The sequence below is a fragment of the Myxine glutinosa genome, chromosome 3 (assembly GCF_964187855.1).
Source record: "Myxine glutinosa chromosome 3, kmMyxGlut1.1, whole genome shotgun sequence".
Classification (NCBI taxonomy): Eukaryota; Metazoa; Chordata; class Myxini; order Myxiniformes; family Myxinidae; genus Myxine; species Myxine glutinosa.
This window is the reverse complement of record NC_136263.1, coordinates 65,336,989-65,353,324: the sequence shown is the minus strand read 5'-3', so window position 1 is coordinate 65,353,324 and position 16,336 is coordinate 65,336,989. Positions and strand designations below refer to the sequence as shown.

The 16,336-nt window shown below is 47.4% G+C and overlaps 2 protein-coding genes across 2 annotated transcripts in view; both read right to left on the bottom strand.

Moving 5' to 3' along the window:
* Positions 1 to 11,261: 11,261 nt before the first annotated feature.
* On the bottom strand, positions 11,262 to 12,350 carry LOC137424025 (uncharacterized). The gene is made up of 3 exons (XM_078773572.1): positions 12,189 to 12,350; positions 11,743 to 11,812; positions 11,262 to 11,485 (listed from the first exon to the last, which is right to left on the bottom strand). Exons 1-3 carry the CDS (start codon positions 12,348 to 12,350, stop codon positions 11,358 to 11,360), a joined length of 360 nt encoding a protein of 119 aa, XP_078629698.1. The 3' UTR covers positions 11,262 to 11,357.
* A 505-nt stretch (positions 12,351 to 12,855) lies between these two features.
* Positions 12,856 to 16,336, bottom strand: part of LOC137424221 (uncharacterized) — a 43,508-nt gene continuing 40,027 nt past the window's right edge. Inside the window, exons 5-6 of the mRNA XM_078773571.1 lie at positions 13,894 to 14,935; positions 12,856 to 13,383 (exon numbers count right to left, since the gene is read on the bottom strand). Coding sequence (XP_078629697.1) covers positions 12,856 to 13,383; positions 13,894 to 14,661 — 1,296 coding nt within the window. The 5' untranslated portion in view covers positions 14,662 to 14,935. The remainder of the gene's footprint in view (positions 13,384 to 13,893; positions 14,936 to 16,336) is intronic.

Here is a 16,336-nt window from a genome sequence, read left to right as displayed (position 1 = left end):
GCTTGGTCGCTACCTGCGGCGCTGAACTCGATTAGGGCTCTCCTATGTACGGCCACCAACCAGACTCCCCACGAGAGACTTTTCCACCACCCGAGGAGCTCGGGGTGTATCCGGTCTTTACCCAGTTGGCTCGCTGAGCCCGGGCCGGCCTATCTCAAACGGGCGGTCCGCACAAGCAAGTACGACCCCTTAGTGGACAAAGTGCAGGTACTCCAGGCTAATCCCGAGCATGCACGTGTGATGACGGCAGATGGGCGTGAGTCCACTGTCTCCGTACTGTTATGTGGTCCTCCCGGTAACTACCTGGTCTCGGTGACCCCCGGACCGTGGGAGGCACCCCGCCAGAAAGATATATGATTTATACGCTTTCGTAACGCAATCAATATGAATTCCAGTCAATAAGAAACCCCACACCAAGAATCCGGAGTAATCAATAATATATTCCCCCAAGGAATCAACAACCATCAACAATCAACAATCAATCACTAAGATGGCCATCTTACATATGTGTCCCCCCCTGTCCCCACTCACGACCACTTGGGCCACTGTCCCTCACAATGTCTCTCTTCTCCGCACACGGGCGGTTGAACGAACCCCGGGCGGACGTGCTCCAAACGTGCACGTCTCGTACCGGGGACAGCTGCTGCAGCGCACACCTCCTTGCCAAGCAACGGGGCAAAACCAAGCGCGGCTTGCAACGCGCACGAGGCCCAAGGTGTGACCCGTAGGCGTCCTTGTAGACGGTGAGGCGAACTGTGCCGGACGCTTGGTTCCGTGCACGAACCCACGGCAACTTGACGTGTCAAGGGGTAATTACCCCGCGCAGGTAACTCCTTTTGTCAGATGGGCTTTCAAACGCAGCGTCCTCCACGCTGCTCAATATCGATACCAACTCGCGTCGGAGCTCGGCGAGGAGGAGGAAGGAGATCGTCGCTTCTCCAGGACCTCGTGTCTTTTTTTCTTCCGTTTCCGGTCTCCTTTTTCCCAGAAGGGCTCCTGACCCTTTAATCACAACAACCTTTAATCGACTACACATTGATAAGCAAAGACCTGAATAGTAATTCACATAAATTCACATAAATCCGTAACAGTACGCCATCTTGCCCCATGCGGGGTCACCGGCCCTTATAAGGAATCGGACGAGCCAATCTATGAGACTATGGACTCTTCCGACACTTCCGTCACTGAACGTCTGCCGACCCTCCCTTCGCCACAGCCACCCTTGCCTGAAGGCTTGGCGGTACCCCCTTCGTCACCTGACTCCGGCAGCTACTCTGACGCCGGGGTCTCTGGGTTACGTGATGCCGTACCCGGGGAATTTCGGACACGTGCTGGCAGGGAAATTCGCCGACCGGTACGGTTGGGCCGACTGATACCATAATTCCGCACCCTGTTAATGCTGACGCCTCGCTCGATTATAGCCGCACGGCAGTGTAATTCTAACGGTGGGGAGAATGTAGTGAAATCGTATTAATGCTGAACCCAGGTGATGCTCGCTGCTCGCTGACACCGCTAGGGGGGCGCGGCTATAAGACCCGATGCGGCCGCTGCTCTAGGGGACTTCTCCTGTGACATGTTACATTGACTAGTAGACTCGTTAACGGTACGTACCGCATAGAATATTACGCTTGCTTGCATTGAATAATATTGTGGATTGACCTATGTGAAGCCAAACCTTATTTATATTGCATTGCTGTATTTGCAGAATGATGTCAAAGGTCTTAATGGAATTAAACCGACAGATGGACTAAAGTTGTGGTCTTGAATGATTTCCACAACAGTTTGCGTGTCACGTGACTCGTGCCGTTAATTATTATTGAACCCAATTGAGCGGTTTTACTTCATACAACGCGAGGCCAATGGTGGAAAAGACATACGGCCAAATGGAAGGAAAGAACACAGGTTTATTATTACAATGTACAATGGCCAAGGCAAAAAGACACAGGGCAGAAACTTAACGTCCTTAACTTAATACCCGGACAAGGGCCCTTTCACTCACGCGGGGAAAGGAAGGAAGAAGAAGGACGCACTCAAAGTGCGTCCGTTTGTGCGATTCACCCCGGTCAGCTCGTTGGCGTGTCCCTCGAGATGTTCGCGGCACGTGCAGTGAGCCCCGGGCAGGGAGATCGTTGGCGCCTGTGGCCCCGGTAGCTATCGTCCTCGAAAGCGCTTATAACAGGGGCAGAATGCAGACGACAGGGAGAGTTCGTGCTTTCGGTCACGGAGCGCAGAGAGAGATGATCACAGAGAGCCTCGATCACACACACAGTCGCTTCAGAATCCCGGGACAGAGAGCTCAGAGACAGACAGCGCGCTGGGAGCTTGGCCATGGAGGAGAGAGTTCGTGGATCCGGACCGGGTTTTATAGCCCCTCAGAGTCCCACCCGAATGTTTGAATCACCTCCCCTGGCTGCTGTCTCTGGCCACTCCCCTTTAGCTCCCATTGGCTGCTCGCCGCTTGCCGACCACTCCCCTTCAGCTCATCCCTCGGGCCTCCCAGACTTGTTCTGGGCATAGCACATGGCATTGCAGCCCAATGAACAATGAAGCCGACACTTACTTGCCTGCTTCAACGCATACTAACAGGAAAGGAGACTATACTTAACATTGAATAAGACATAACTGAACTAAGCGAGGCTACATGTTGTGGTGCAACTAACTAAGAGGGGGGTTTGCCTTTATTCTCAAAACTGCAACACTACCCCCCTCTCTCACCAGACTCGTCCCGAGTCGACCCCAACATCGGAACGACCGGTAGAGTCTGACATGCAATTTTACGTTTACTTTTAATGTGACACATCGGTGTAATCCCCCAAACATTTATTCTAACCCATGTGTGCGACATTTTTAACACTAGATATGTCCCACCTAATGCGTTGAGCAGCTATTCTATCAGACTCACACTCACAACTATCCGAGTATTTCCGGAATTTTCAAGCTAAACACATAGCCGGTGGGCGCATTCTTATATGTACATGCACAGAACTTAACCTTTATTTACAATTCTTTGACCCAGGACCTGGACTTAAGGAAAGAATTGGAGGAAGGAAAATCAAACACTTGATATGGCACTTGCTGCTTGCATCTTGCATCTTGTGTGTGCGGCTAACAAAACCGGCTGGCCATGACCGGCATACAGGCCATATGAAGCATCAGGGCCATCTAAGTCTTCCATCTTCATAACTAGCACACAATAGCACACAATTTCTTTTTATTGGCCAGCAGGGCCACTCTCACGTGGTCCAACTGTGTGGCGTCAGTGCCATTCAAGTCGTCCGAAGATGCAAGGTAAGTTTCAGCAAGATGCTGCACAGCAGAGGTGCGAGCCACAAGGCTTGTGGTCCATAGGTGTAGCAAGGTGCCGCACAGGTCGGCCTCCAAACAGTCCTGGGGCGGGGAGGGAAGACATGGCGCAACAAACAAAGGGAAAGGCACACGGTAGCACATGCAAAACAAGGTGACCAGGCACCACCATACCTGGTGCGGTGCGAGGGACGTGGTAGAGCGAGCGGAGCAAGCTTGTCCCTAACCGTCCGTACCCCCCCCCCCCCCCCCCCACTGCTGGCTGCACTACCCTAGCCCCCCTTGTATTTACAATCCGTCTCTACGTCTTGTCTCCCATATCCCCCTCTATACCAAATTCGTCTCCAAATCCATCCCAGGAAGGAAGGGATGGAACAAAACAATGTCTCACTCACGTCATGATGCATCTTACTTCCAACCGGCTTACAGAGCCCTGGTGTGAAGCTCGTCCTCCTCGGTGACTGTCTGTGGATGGTGCGAAGCGATCTCACATCCTAACTACACGAATAGCATTACTCATTTAAACTACCCGGGGTCGTACCCTGCCAATCGGCCTCTTTAAACTATGTGGTTCTAAGAACCCAAATTCCCATTGCCCACACTGTGGTGCCCTCCGAATTTGGGTCTCGCCCCAACAAATTTTCTCACTGTGCCCTCGCACAATTTCGGGGCTGGGTCATGTGGCTCCACCAGCAGGTCCACCTGCCTGCGCACCTCCGCCACTGAAGCCGCTTCCCGAGCTTGCCTGCTCCTCACACTACACTAACCGGGGAAGGCCCTCCCTGGCACTTACCCCCTCTATGCCCACCTCGGCATCGGGCAACCCGGGTCCTTTCCTGGGATCCTCGGGCCCCACTCACTCACAAACAACTACCCTAACCGGCTCCCAGAGCCTACCTGCGGCCTTACCTGGCCACCAAGCTACCAGTGACGGAGTGCCCCAATAACTATACTCACTAATTAAGCCACACGCCCAGCCATTCCACAGTCTACTGCACCCCACAAAACACTTCTTTCCACTACCCACACCACAGGTGTCATTATCCATGCAATTTACCTATGGCCCTCTACCTGGCTTTAAACTACCCCCCCCGGGCTTTCGCGAATGGGTTCCACTCCCCCCCCCCCCCCCCCATTCGATCCTTCGCACCATGCATTCCACACCAATTACTTCCACACCTTTAATCTCGCACACCATTTATTTTCACACACCACTACTTTCACACACCATTACACAATTCCCTTTATCTTCACTCACACAATTCCTCAAACACACAGCATCATCTGTCTAACTAATTTCCCCGAAAACTCGTGCTTCCCTCGTCGTCCCTTTACACTATGCACACCCTTTATTAACAACCACCGAAACTCTCTACGTCCCCACTACTGTTCAGGTGTCACTACTTAAATCTCAGTCCCTACTGTCTTCTAAATCCCTAACATTATCCTAGCCCTCCGTCGGCTAGCTTCGGTGCCCCATGGAGGCAACCATTGCTGGCCCCTCCATGTGTCTATCATGCCATCCCCATAAACTAATGCTCATGCCCCCCCCCCCCCTCCGTGGGAGGAATAGTCACACAAACATTCCCCCACGTGGGGTACACTACTCCCCCCAGTCTTCTGGACTATGAACCCCCATCTACGGAGGTGCTTTGTCACAGCTCGGCCTCAAAGGGCCGAGCGATCCATGCGGGTGGTTGGTCGCCTGTATGTGGTGTCCGTCCGGCATTGACGATCCGCGGGGGGAGGGATTGATGGGCCCAGGCGCTGGGCTCCATCCCTGCGCAGGGCCTTTCGGTCCCACGCGCGATGACGACCAGCCACGGTCAGCGCACCTCACCCGATAAGGTGCGTGGCTCCGAAAATCAAAATCTCCCCTCGAAGCCGGCCGATCGCCCTTGCCGCCGCACGGCGCCAACCATACCGTGCGGGGGCCGGAGGCACGAATCGTGCATGCCGGTCCCTGCGAGACCGACGAAGCAACGATTGCCTCCGGTTCCTGCGGCACACAACTCACCGGGGGCTCGCGTATGCTACCCGTCCCACTAAGGACTACCCCGGTCGGTGTCGATGCCTGGGCCGTGTCCTCACCACGTGCGACCCACTCCACACTCGCACACCCAGGCGCACATGCGCCCCCCACACACTCCGTTATCGCACAACCCGGTGCACACTTTTCTTCTATACACTTGGCCATCGCACACTCTAGTGCACACTTTTCTTCTACACACTTGGCCATCGCAAACTCTGGTGCACACTTTTCTTCTACACACTCTAACACACACGCGCTCCGGTACGCACTCCCTCTCACACCGCACAATGGGCCCTTCGCGAACGCCCGGGTCTTGACTCTCTCCCAAGCTCGCCGAGCACCCGTTCGCACCAAACACATTCCCGCCATTAGTGCCACTCACCTCGGGGCTCTCCTTCCCCTGCTTCTCCGCCAACACCTGCAAACTTTTTATTTTGTTAGCAAGTTCGGCATCACGGTGCAAACACAAACTTTGTGCGTGTTCCATTTCCACCTCCCGTGATTCGCTCCCTTTCTCTCCCGTCTCTTCGTCTAACACGACGATCGTCGGCGCCCCTAAAATTTCCTTTTCCAACTCCACCTTCGCCGGCGCCCCCAAAATTTTATTTTTCCAATTCGACGATCGTCGGCTCCTCTACACCCCGCGTCGCTACTCCCATAGCCCCCGTCAATGTGGCTGTGCTCCGCTTTATCCCGCTCGCCACGCGTTTCCCGCACCGCGTCACCCCATCCCGTACCAACGCGACCTCCTCGCTCAGCTTGCGCCCAATGTCCTCCCCCATTTTTAAAATGTCCTTTCTTGACTCTGCCCTCATCTTTTGCATATCGCACCTGGATTCCTTCCTCATTTTTTCCATGTTATACCTGGATTCTTCCCTCTGAGTATCCATTTTGTTTTCCAACCCTTCTACCGACTTCCGACTTCTACCGACAACCCTTCTACCGACTCCTCTCTGGCCTTGCCCCCCCAGCTCTCTCTGGGCTCTGTCCCGCAAATATTCCTACAGGTCGCACAAGATCTGCCTGCAACCCTCTTATGGTCAAACTGCCAAAATCAAGACTCTCTGCTCACCTTCAATCCTTCATTCCTCTTTTCTCCCGCCTCTGGAACAAACTCCCTCACTCTCTTCAATCCCACTCCACCCTCCAGGTCTTTAAAACAGCTGTTCACCACCATCTCTTATCTTCCCCCATCCAAAACCTTGATCTTTTCTACCCCTGCTAATTTCACCCCAATTCCACTTTTTTGAAATACCAACTTCTGTCCTGGAAGTCATTGGTGTCCTTGTGTTTTATACTTCTCCCTCCACCCCCCCCCCCCCCTTCCCATGCCTCCTCCCCCCAAGCCCTCTCCCTTCCACACATCTCCCTGCTCTCAAATGTTGTGTTTGTGTGCTTCACCTTCTCTCTCCATCTTGTTTTCCGCTCCCGCTTTTTATATATTTTGTTTGTCTGGTTGATTTGTTTGTGAAGTAAATGTTAGCTCTTTCACGAGCCTCGATTCAGTATACAAAAAAAAAAAAAAAAAAAAAAAAAAACCCTTCCATGTTACACCTTGCTTCGTCCCTCATCTTTTACGTATCGCTTCTTGACTCTGTCCTTTGCACCTCCAGGGATGCTTTTATTTGAGCCAAGAGTAGCTCGATGTTAAACCCGGCTTGCACAGCGGGCCCGGCTTCCGCCGCCACGTGTGAGGCGCCACCATTTTCTTCCTCTCCTGCCGCACCCTCTTCAACTCCCTCCACTACCAACTCTCCCTGCTGGTCCTGGGCCATTAATTATACATCCTCTATTACTCCCACCAGCATTTGGTCGTCTTGGCCAGCCATTGTACGAATTTAATTTTAATTTTAAACTAAATTTCGGCCGCTCGTAATTTCGAGCACGTGATGCGCACTCTAGCTCCAAATATCCCACTCCCGGACACCAATTTGTTGCGGATTTTGAGCCCGTCGACGTGCAGAGGGTGGTTAAACCCTTTTCCCCCTCGGGCCTTCGAGTCCACGAGGCCGCTACCCACTTTACACTCGTGGGGCGGATTGCGGAGCAATTCCAGCCGCCACCCCCGTAGCGAGCGTGCGGAAGGGTATCTGGTCAAATCCCCAAGTACCTTCTGTACACACACCGCCATGAGAACGGGGACTGGACCTCGCACGAGTCACGCTCGTCTGATACGCCCGAGCGGTTTGCGTGTCACGTGACTCGTGCCGTTAATTATTATTCAACCCGATTGAGCGGTTTTACTTCGTACAACGCGAGGCCAATGGTGGAAAAGACGTATACGGCCAAATGGAAGGAAAGAACACAGGTTTATTATTACAAAGTACAATGGCCAAGGCAAAAAGACAGGGCAGAAACGTAACGTCCTTAACTTAATCCCCGGACAAGGGCCCTTTCACTCAACGCGGGGAAAGGAAGGAAGAAGAAGGACGCGCTCAAAGCGCTAATAACGGGCAGAACGCAGATTACAGGGAGAGTTTGTGCTTTCAGTCACGGAGCGCAGAGAGAGATGATCACAGAGAGCCTCGATCACACACACAGTCACTTCAGAATCCCGGGACAGAGAGCTCAGAGACAGACAGCACGCTGGGAGCTTGGCCACAGAGGAGGGAGTTCATGGATCCGGACCGGGTTTTATAGCCCCTCTCAGAGTCCCACCCGAATGTTCGAAGTACCTCCCCTGGCTGCTGTCGCTGGCCACTCCCCTTTAGCTCCCATTGGCTGCTCGCCTCTTACCGGCCACTCCCCTTCAGCTCCTCCCTCGGGCCTCCCAGACTTGTTCTGGGCGTAGCACATGGCATTTCAGCCCAATGAACAATGAAGCCTACACTTACTTGCCTGCTTCAACACATACTAACACAGGAAAGGAGACTATTCTTAGCATTGAATAAGACATAACTGAACTAAGCGTGGCTACATGTTGTGGTGCAACTAACTAAGAGGGGGGTTTGCCTTTATTCTCAAAACTGCAACAGTATGTAGGGTGCCACTTACATCCGAGGGACGGCACACACATCGATGAATCACCAGGCTGACGATTTGTGGCTGGATCAGGATTCAAACCCAGGGTAGACAGCGAAGGAGAGAGTATGCGTTCCTCTCGGCCATCCTGTCAGCAAGGTGGACTACAGCACTGTACTGTTTTTGAACAACGTAATGTCGGACTAGCTCGAGATTAGTCAAGACTAGACATAAGTTGGTCATAGAACGTGTTAACGACGTTCTATTGAAACGATGCAAATAGACTCGACGTAAATTGGTGACTTACTGTATTGCAACTAACACCAAAGCTGAGCTTGCCATGAAGTTTAACCCCCTGGGGATCTTTGACTGGTCGAGGGTTAAACATGACCATCACCGCCGTGCCTCAACACAGAGTGCCATTTCCTGTGTGTTTTGTATTTTACGGCGATGGCCCCACTTCACACAGGAGCAACAAAGGTTTCATTGGCTTGAACTGTGGCCTCCTGAACTAGATTGTGTGGACAGCTGACTGAAGTACAACACAGTGACTGGGCGATTGCAGGTAAGGGAGGGCAGAATGTAGTCATTGCTGCTGTGTTTGTTTCTATCTTGTCTTGCTTCTTGCTGTTGAAGAGTTTAGTGTGTTCAGGATGCAGCATTTGCAAGTCGTTTTTTGTGGGTCTCCGGGAAGTTAGGTCTCATATTGAGAGCAATCAAGGCAGAAGAACCCTTTTCCTGAGTCTCCAATGTTGGTCTCACATTGTGAGCTGTCATGGCAGAACTGTTTTACTGATATCCTCAAATTTTGTGAGTCTCCAAGGTAACACTCACATGCTGAATTTTGGTTGTTCAAAAGGTTCTCAAACAAATTCATGTCACCCCTCATCTTATTATTATGAAAGAGCAAACGTAAATGGTTATGTTTGTATCTTATTATAATAGAGCAAACGTATATGGTTCGCTGTGTATGATAGGTATGTTTATATGCGACGAAAACGTCTTCTTCAAATAAAATTACCACCCTCTTAAATAACCCTCTTCATTGCGTAAGACTGCTGAGACCCCTTAGACCTTTGACGACCCTTTAATTCACCCAAGACCCCTGAAGACCCAAAGTGCCCTGAAGACCCCCAATGACCCAAAACACCCCAAAGACCCAAAATACCCTTCAAGGCCCTGAGGCTCAAAAAGACCCTGAATAGCCAAAAACCCAAAACACCCCGAAGACCCAAAACACCCCGAAGACCCAAAACACCCCGAAGACCCAAGACACCATGAAGACCCAAAAGGCACCGAAATGGTCAAAGATGCCTACCCCTCTGAAACGATGTGTGGTGAGGCGCGCAAAGCACGCCGGGACACGCCGGTATTTGTAACCAAAACGTCGTATTCTTCTTCAAATTAAAATAACACCCCAAAACAGTCCATGAACTCTTAATTACGTACTGTTGGAATATACCTTTTGACCCTTTGGACTGCTGAGACCCCTCAAACCTTCAATGACCCTTTAAGTCCCCCAAGACCTTTAAGACCATCAAAAGACCCTTAAAGATCCCGAATACCCAAAAGACCCAGAGGACCCAACAGTCCGCGAAGATCCAAATACCCTCAAAGACCCAGAGGATTCAAAAGTCCCTGAAGATCCAAAAGACCCCAAAGACCCAAAACACCCTGAACACCCAAAAGACCACGAAGACCCTTAAAGACCCAGAGGATTCAAAAGTCCCTGAAGACCCAAAACACCCTGAAGACCCTGAATATCCAAAATACCCTTAAAGACACGAAAGACCCTTAAATAACCCCAAATATCTAAAATACCCCAAAAAGACCCAGTGCATTCAAACGTTCCTGAAGACCCAAAACACCCTTAAAGATGCTGAAGACCTTTAAATACACCAAAGACCCAAAATACCCTTAAATCCAGAGGACTCAAAAGTCTCTGAAGACCCAAATGACCCTGAAGACCCAAAAGTCTGTGAAGACCCAAAATACCCCAAATATATAAAATACCCTGAGACACTAAAGACCATTAAATACACCCAAATACCCTTCAAGACCCAGAGGATTCAAAAGTCCCTGAAGACCCAAATGACCCTGTAGACCCAAGACCCTGAAGACCAAAAATACCCTTGAAGACCCAAAACACCCTCAAAGACACTGAAGACCCTTAAATACCCCAAAGACCCAAAATACCACTAAAGACCCAGAGGATTCAAAAGTCCCCAAAAACCCAAAAGTCCCCGAAGACCCAAAGCACCCTGAAGACCCGAAGCACCCTGAATACCCAAAATACCCCAACGACCCAAAGGACACTGCAGACGCTGAAAGACCCAGCAGATCAAAAAGACCATTAAAGACCCCGAAAAAGAACCAAAATACCCCAAAGACCCAGAGGAACCAAAAGACTTTTGACCCAAAATACCGAAAAGACCACGAAGACCCATGTATTCATGTTTCAATAGCATATAATTAATGGACGTACGGTACTGTCCTCGTATTCGAATAGTATGTATTTAAAAGACGTACTCAGAGGTCATTGGTATGTAATTAATAGACGTACTCACGTGCCGAGCCACGCTAGTTTTAGAAAAAAAGGGTGTCTTCAGCTTCAACTTCTGACTTTTAACTCCAACAAAAAAGATGAAGGGGCATTATGATTGGCCATGTCTTTGTTTGAGTTGATGAGGTCGAGAAGACCATGGCCACAGCTAAAGGAATGGGAAGGAGGAAAAAAAGTGAAAGATGATGTTGGCGTGCAAAGTGTTTATACAGTAATGAAGTCATGTACTATGGTAGCTGCAGTGAACACCGAGGGTTAACAGCTACAGTTCCCTTCATGAGTGACAGATATTATTGACATTGATTGCACGGATCAGGGAGAGACCTCGTCTTCCTTGAATTATTAAAATATCTTCACTCAGTATGATGAAGTTCTCGTCATGATATTTTGAACAAGGAAGTGACAGATTGAACAACTTGGGCTCAAAGTGTGCAAATACTTAAATAAAGTCCTTTGAGTGTGCATAGTATACCTGTAGTTCTGTAGACTGGTTTTCATTCAAAAAAACGTTGGATCGGCCAACCCAGTGAGTCGAGCGTTTCTTCGCGCATTCCTGGAGATCTTGCACATGGGATTGACGTCCATCGGATCTTCTTCTCCAGCCATCATTATGATGACTTCTTTTTCTGCACACACATCAGCAAAAGGAAGTCAAAAACACTCAATTGCACTGTCATCATAATTTCCATCATTATCATGCCTGTCAACAAAATCCTGGAATGAATATTTATCCATCTACATGTCTCTCCTTCTCCCTCGAGCCATGATAAACTGCTTTGTGGAAAGCAGCTCAAGCCACCCCAAGCTGATTGCAGGTGAAGAACACAGTTTAAGCAAAGTTAGGAATAATTTGTAATGCAAGGCAAGAATCTTGGCAACTTACGTTCCAACAGATATGATGGTTTCCTGAGGTGTTCGGGTGGAGGAGGGAATCTGAACCGCTTCTGAGGGGCCTTTGAAATAAGACAATAGAAATATGAAAGATTAATGCATTGATGTCTTCATCAGTTTGATAACTCTTCATTAGTTTGAAATGCAATGATGGAACAGATATAATCGATGGAAAGGTGAATTGGGTGATTTCATCCAATTGAGGGGAGTTGCATTTCTTGTTGTTTATCTTGCATGGCAACAACCAAGCAAAATTATGATTACAATTATCTCCACATTTAAAGATATTCTTCTTCCTCAAAGTAAATATTTACAGCAATGTCGAAAAAAATGAAGCACCAAAATTAATTTCAACTTAACAACTTGATCTTGGGGTTGGCTGAGGTTTGCACCCAGTATATTCACACCAACTTCACCAAAGTACTGAAGAGTGCTCACCTGTTGAATGGCAAGCACAGGGATTTCATCCTTAACACTGTGCTGCTTCTCCTGCTGTGTCTGTTGTTGCTGCTGCCACCAAATATTACATTGAGGATTCTGTGCCTGATGGAACCTCTCAAAACCGTGCTGTCTGTTGTTGCTGCTGTTGCAACCCACCATCACTGTGGGGCTTCTGACCAATTCCAGAACTTTTGTTTCCTGCCTGCCTTTGCTTCTTCATTTGTTTTTTGAAGAAGCACTTTTCCTTTTCTTTCAGTCGATGTTCTTCTTTCTGATTCAGCAACTGCTTTTCTTTCCAATCGTGAGACCACTCATGGTCATTCTGATACCGTTGTTGCTGTCGATTCATCTTCCAATCGGCATTCTTTTGCACATTTTGTTCCCCCTCAACAGCAACACCTTCTTCCTCCTCCAGAACAACACTTTCTTCTTCCTCCACTGCAGCAATTTCTTCTTTCTCCTCTATAACAACACTTTATTTTGTCTGCTCTACTGCAACACTTTCTTTTGTCTGCTCTACTGCAACACTTTCTTTTGTCTGCCCTACAGCAACACTTTCTTTTGTCTGCTCTCCTGCAACACTTTATTTTGTCTGCCCGACAACAACACTTTCTTTTGTCTGCCCTACAACAACACTTTCTTTTGTCTGCCCTACAACAACACTTTATTTTGTCTGCTCGACTGCAACACTTTCTTCTTCCTCCTCTTGACCAATACTTTCTTGTTCTTTCTCTTTGGTCACATTAAATTTCTCAAAATATTTTCTGCGTTCCTGATTCGTTCCCTTCTCTTCTTTTATTGGATTCATCTCAACTTCCTCTTTCTGCCTTAGATCATCTTCCTCTTTTTGTCTCTGCTCTTCCTCTCTTTGCCTCTGCATTTCTTTATTCTTTTTCTTTTTGAATTTTCGGTTTTGTTTCTTTCTTTGCGAGTTATTGCAATGAGGCTTTTGTTCCTGGTGAAGCCTCTCAAAACCGTGCTGCGGCTGTTGTTGCTGCTGTTGCAACTTGGCGTCATCATGGGGCGTCTGTTCAATTCCAGCAATTTTGTTTCCTGCCTGCCTTTGCTTCTTCATTTGAATTTTGAAGAAGCACTTTTCCTTTTCTTTCAGCAGCTGTTCTTCTTTCTGCTTCAGCAACTGCTTTTCTTTCCTATCGTGAGACCACTCATGGGCATTCTGATACAGTTGTTCCTGTCGATTCAGATTCCAATCGGCATTCTTTTGCACATTTTGTAGCCCCTCTGCAGCAACACTTTCTTCTTCCTCCTCTACAACAGCACTTTCTTCTTTCTCTTCTGCGACAACAATTTCTTTTTCCTTCCCCACAACACTTTCTTTTTTCTCCTCTATAACAACACTTTCTTTTGTCTGCTCTACTGCAACACTTTCTTTTGTCTGCTCTACTGCAACACTTTCTTTTGTCTGCCCTACAACAACACTTTCTTTTGTCTGCCCTACAACAACACTTTCTTTTGTCTGCTCTACTGCAACACTTTCTTTTGTCTGCCCTACAACAACACTTTCTTTTGTCTGCTCTACTGCAACACTTTCTTTTGTCTGCTCTACTGCAACACTTTCTTTTGTCTGCTCTACTGCAACACTTTCTTTTGTCTGCCCTACAACAACACTTTCTTTTGTCTGCTCTCCTGCAACACTTTCTTTTGTCTGCCCCACAACAACACTTTGTTTTGTCTGCTCTACTGCAACACTTTCTTTTGTCTGCCCTACAACAACACTTTCTTTTGTCTGCTCTACTGCAACACTTTCTTCTTCCTCCTCTTGACCAATACTTTCTTGTTCTTTCTCTTTGGTCACATTAAATTTCTCAAAATATTTTCTGGGTTCCTGATCCGTTACCTTCTCTTCTTTTATTGGATTCATCTCGACTTCCTCTTTCTGCCTTAGATCATCTTCCTCTTTTTGTCTCTGCTCATCCTCTCTTTGCCTCTGCATTTCTTTATTCTTTTTCTTTTTGAATTTTCGCTTTTGTTTCTTTCTTTGCGAGTTATTACATTGAGGCTTTTGTTCCTGGTGAAGCCTCTCAAAACCGTGCTGCGTCTGTTGTTCCTGCTGTTGCAACTTGGTGTCATCATGGGGCGTCTGTTCAATTCCAGCAATTTTGCTTCCTGCCTGCTTTTGCTTCTTCATTTGGTTTTTGAAGAAGCACTTTTCCTTTTCTTTCAGCAGCTGTTCTTCTTTCTGCTTCAGCAACTGCTTAACTTTCAGCAGCTGTTCTTCCCTGTGCTTCATCACCTGCTTTGTTATCAGCAGCTGCTCTAAGGTCTGCTGCACCCGCTGCTTTAGTTTCAGCAGCTGTTCTTCTTCCTGCTGCAGAAACTGCTGTTCTTTCAGCAGCTGTTCTTCTTTCTGCTTCAGCAACTGCTCTTCTTTCCTATCGCGAGACCACTCATGGGCATTCTGATACCCTGGTTGCTGTCGATTCAGCTTCCAATCGGCATTATTTTGCATATTTTGTCCCCCCTCTGCAGCAACACTTTCTTCTTCCTCTACAACAACAATTTCTTCTTCCTCCTCTACAACAACACATTCTTCTTTCTCTTCCACAACAACACTTTCTTTTCGCTGCTCCACTGCAACACTTTCTTTTGTCTGCTCCACTGCAACCCTTTCTTCTTCCTCCTCTTGAGCAATACTTTCTTGTTCTTTCTGTTGAACCTCCTGAAGCAATGGCTGCTCTTTCCTTCCCTTTTTTTGACGTTCATGTTTCTTGCCACATCGAAAACTGCAAGAAATAAAGACAATGCTTATCAGTTCGAGAAAATTGCATGATTTTGGAAAAGACAAAAGGCATATTTCATGCGTGTTGCATTGTTATGGGATATAAAAACATTGATCCTGCAGGTGTAAATTCAACAGTATTAATAGGATGGAGGTGGAATGATGAAACTAAAACATAAAACAGGCAAATACTTCATTGAGGAACAAAAAAGGGGGAAGACTTTGTGAAGATGAAAGGGCATGGAGGAAGTAAACCGAATCTGAACTCCCTTTGAGAGGCCCAAACTTCATGGTGAGTGGACCTGATAATAATAATGATAATATAAACCCAGACCATAATTACGAATTAAGCCCAAAACAATTATGCTAAAGGCAGAGGATCTATTCAGAGGGGTCGCAGGATGGCTGGAGGTATGCACACTTTCCTCGAAGCTGTCTAGCCTGGGTTTGAGCTATAAACTGTTGTGGAAGTGTAACTTTATGAAGCAAGTAATTTCTATGAGCCACAACCTGCTTTCCTAGTCTGCAAGTTTATTTCGTGGCTTCATGCAGAATCTGGGATTTCCTACAGTTGGCAAGTTATCTCCGACACTCTGACACTCAAATTTGTTGCTCGAGAAAAGTAAAAATTCTTAGTGGAGGCAATGGTGGACCACATATTGTCATGACAAAATCATTTATGACTGAGGGTAATGTGATTACATATGGGATGTTCTTTTGAAATAATGTAATGTTGGATTTAGTATGTCTCATTGAAGTTCCATGAGTTTCATAAGTAAGATATTGTTTTTTTCTTGGTATGGCTGACAGCTGACATCGCAATGTCTGAGTAAATTAGTATTCAGAACTGTCCATTGTTTGGTGAAAGCTAATTACTATTGGTGCTTGCTTGCCAATGGGCTTGGTAAACAAATGTTCGTTATGACAAAATCATCTCAGTATGAGGTCTGGAAAACTACCTTTGTTTTAATAAATTAGATGTAAATATTTGTAAGGTGTGTCCCCTCCCACTTTTGCCTACGTGACTTCTGGGGAATGGTAGTTCCGAAATCCATCCTGAACTTAATGTGACAACTAGGTTTTGAGAAAAATTGTGTATAGAACTACAAAAATTGCATGTAGTATTGAGTTTTAAAACAAAACTAAACTGAACAACGGTTCGGAAATAATATACCTGTAATTCATATAATTGCATGGAGGTTTACTCCATCCGGGTAGCTATCTCTGGGAATTTTCAGCATTCTCAGTAAAATCTTTCAAAAGAACGATAATTAAACACTGAATCAAAATAGCTTATTTGTATTTGATAAAGGGGTTAGTCTAAAGTATAAAATCCATGTAGGCTTGCTCTCTCTGGCTCTCTGCTTCTCAGTAAAGATCTTTTGTGGGATTGCAGTATGATTTT

What these genes read in the sequence shown, in the direction of transcription:
- LOC137424025 (XM_078773572.1), bottom strand. Translation starts at nt 12,350, where the DNA reads ATGGTGGGTTGCAACAGCAGCAACAACAGACAGCACGGTTTTGAGAGG. An exon ending in CTGTGCTTGCCATTCAACAG is followed by an intron (nt 11,813 to 12,188) that starts GTGAGCACTCTT and finishes CTTATTTCAAAG; the next exon opens with GCCCCTCAGAAGCGGTTCAG. An exon ending in ACCATCATATCTGTTGGAAC is followed by an intron (nt 11,486 to 11,742) that starts GTAAGTTGCCAA and finishes ATGTGTGTGCAG; the next exon opens with AAAAAGAAGTCATCATAATG.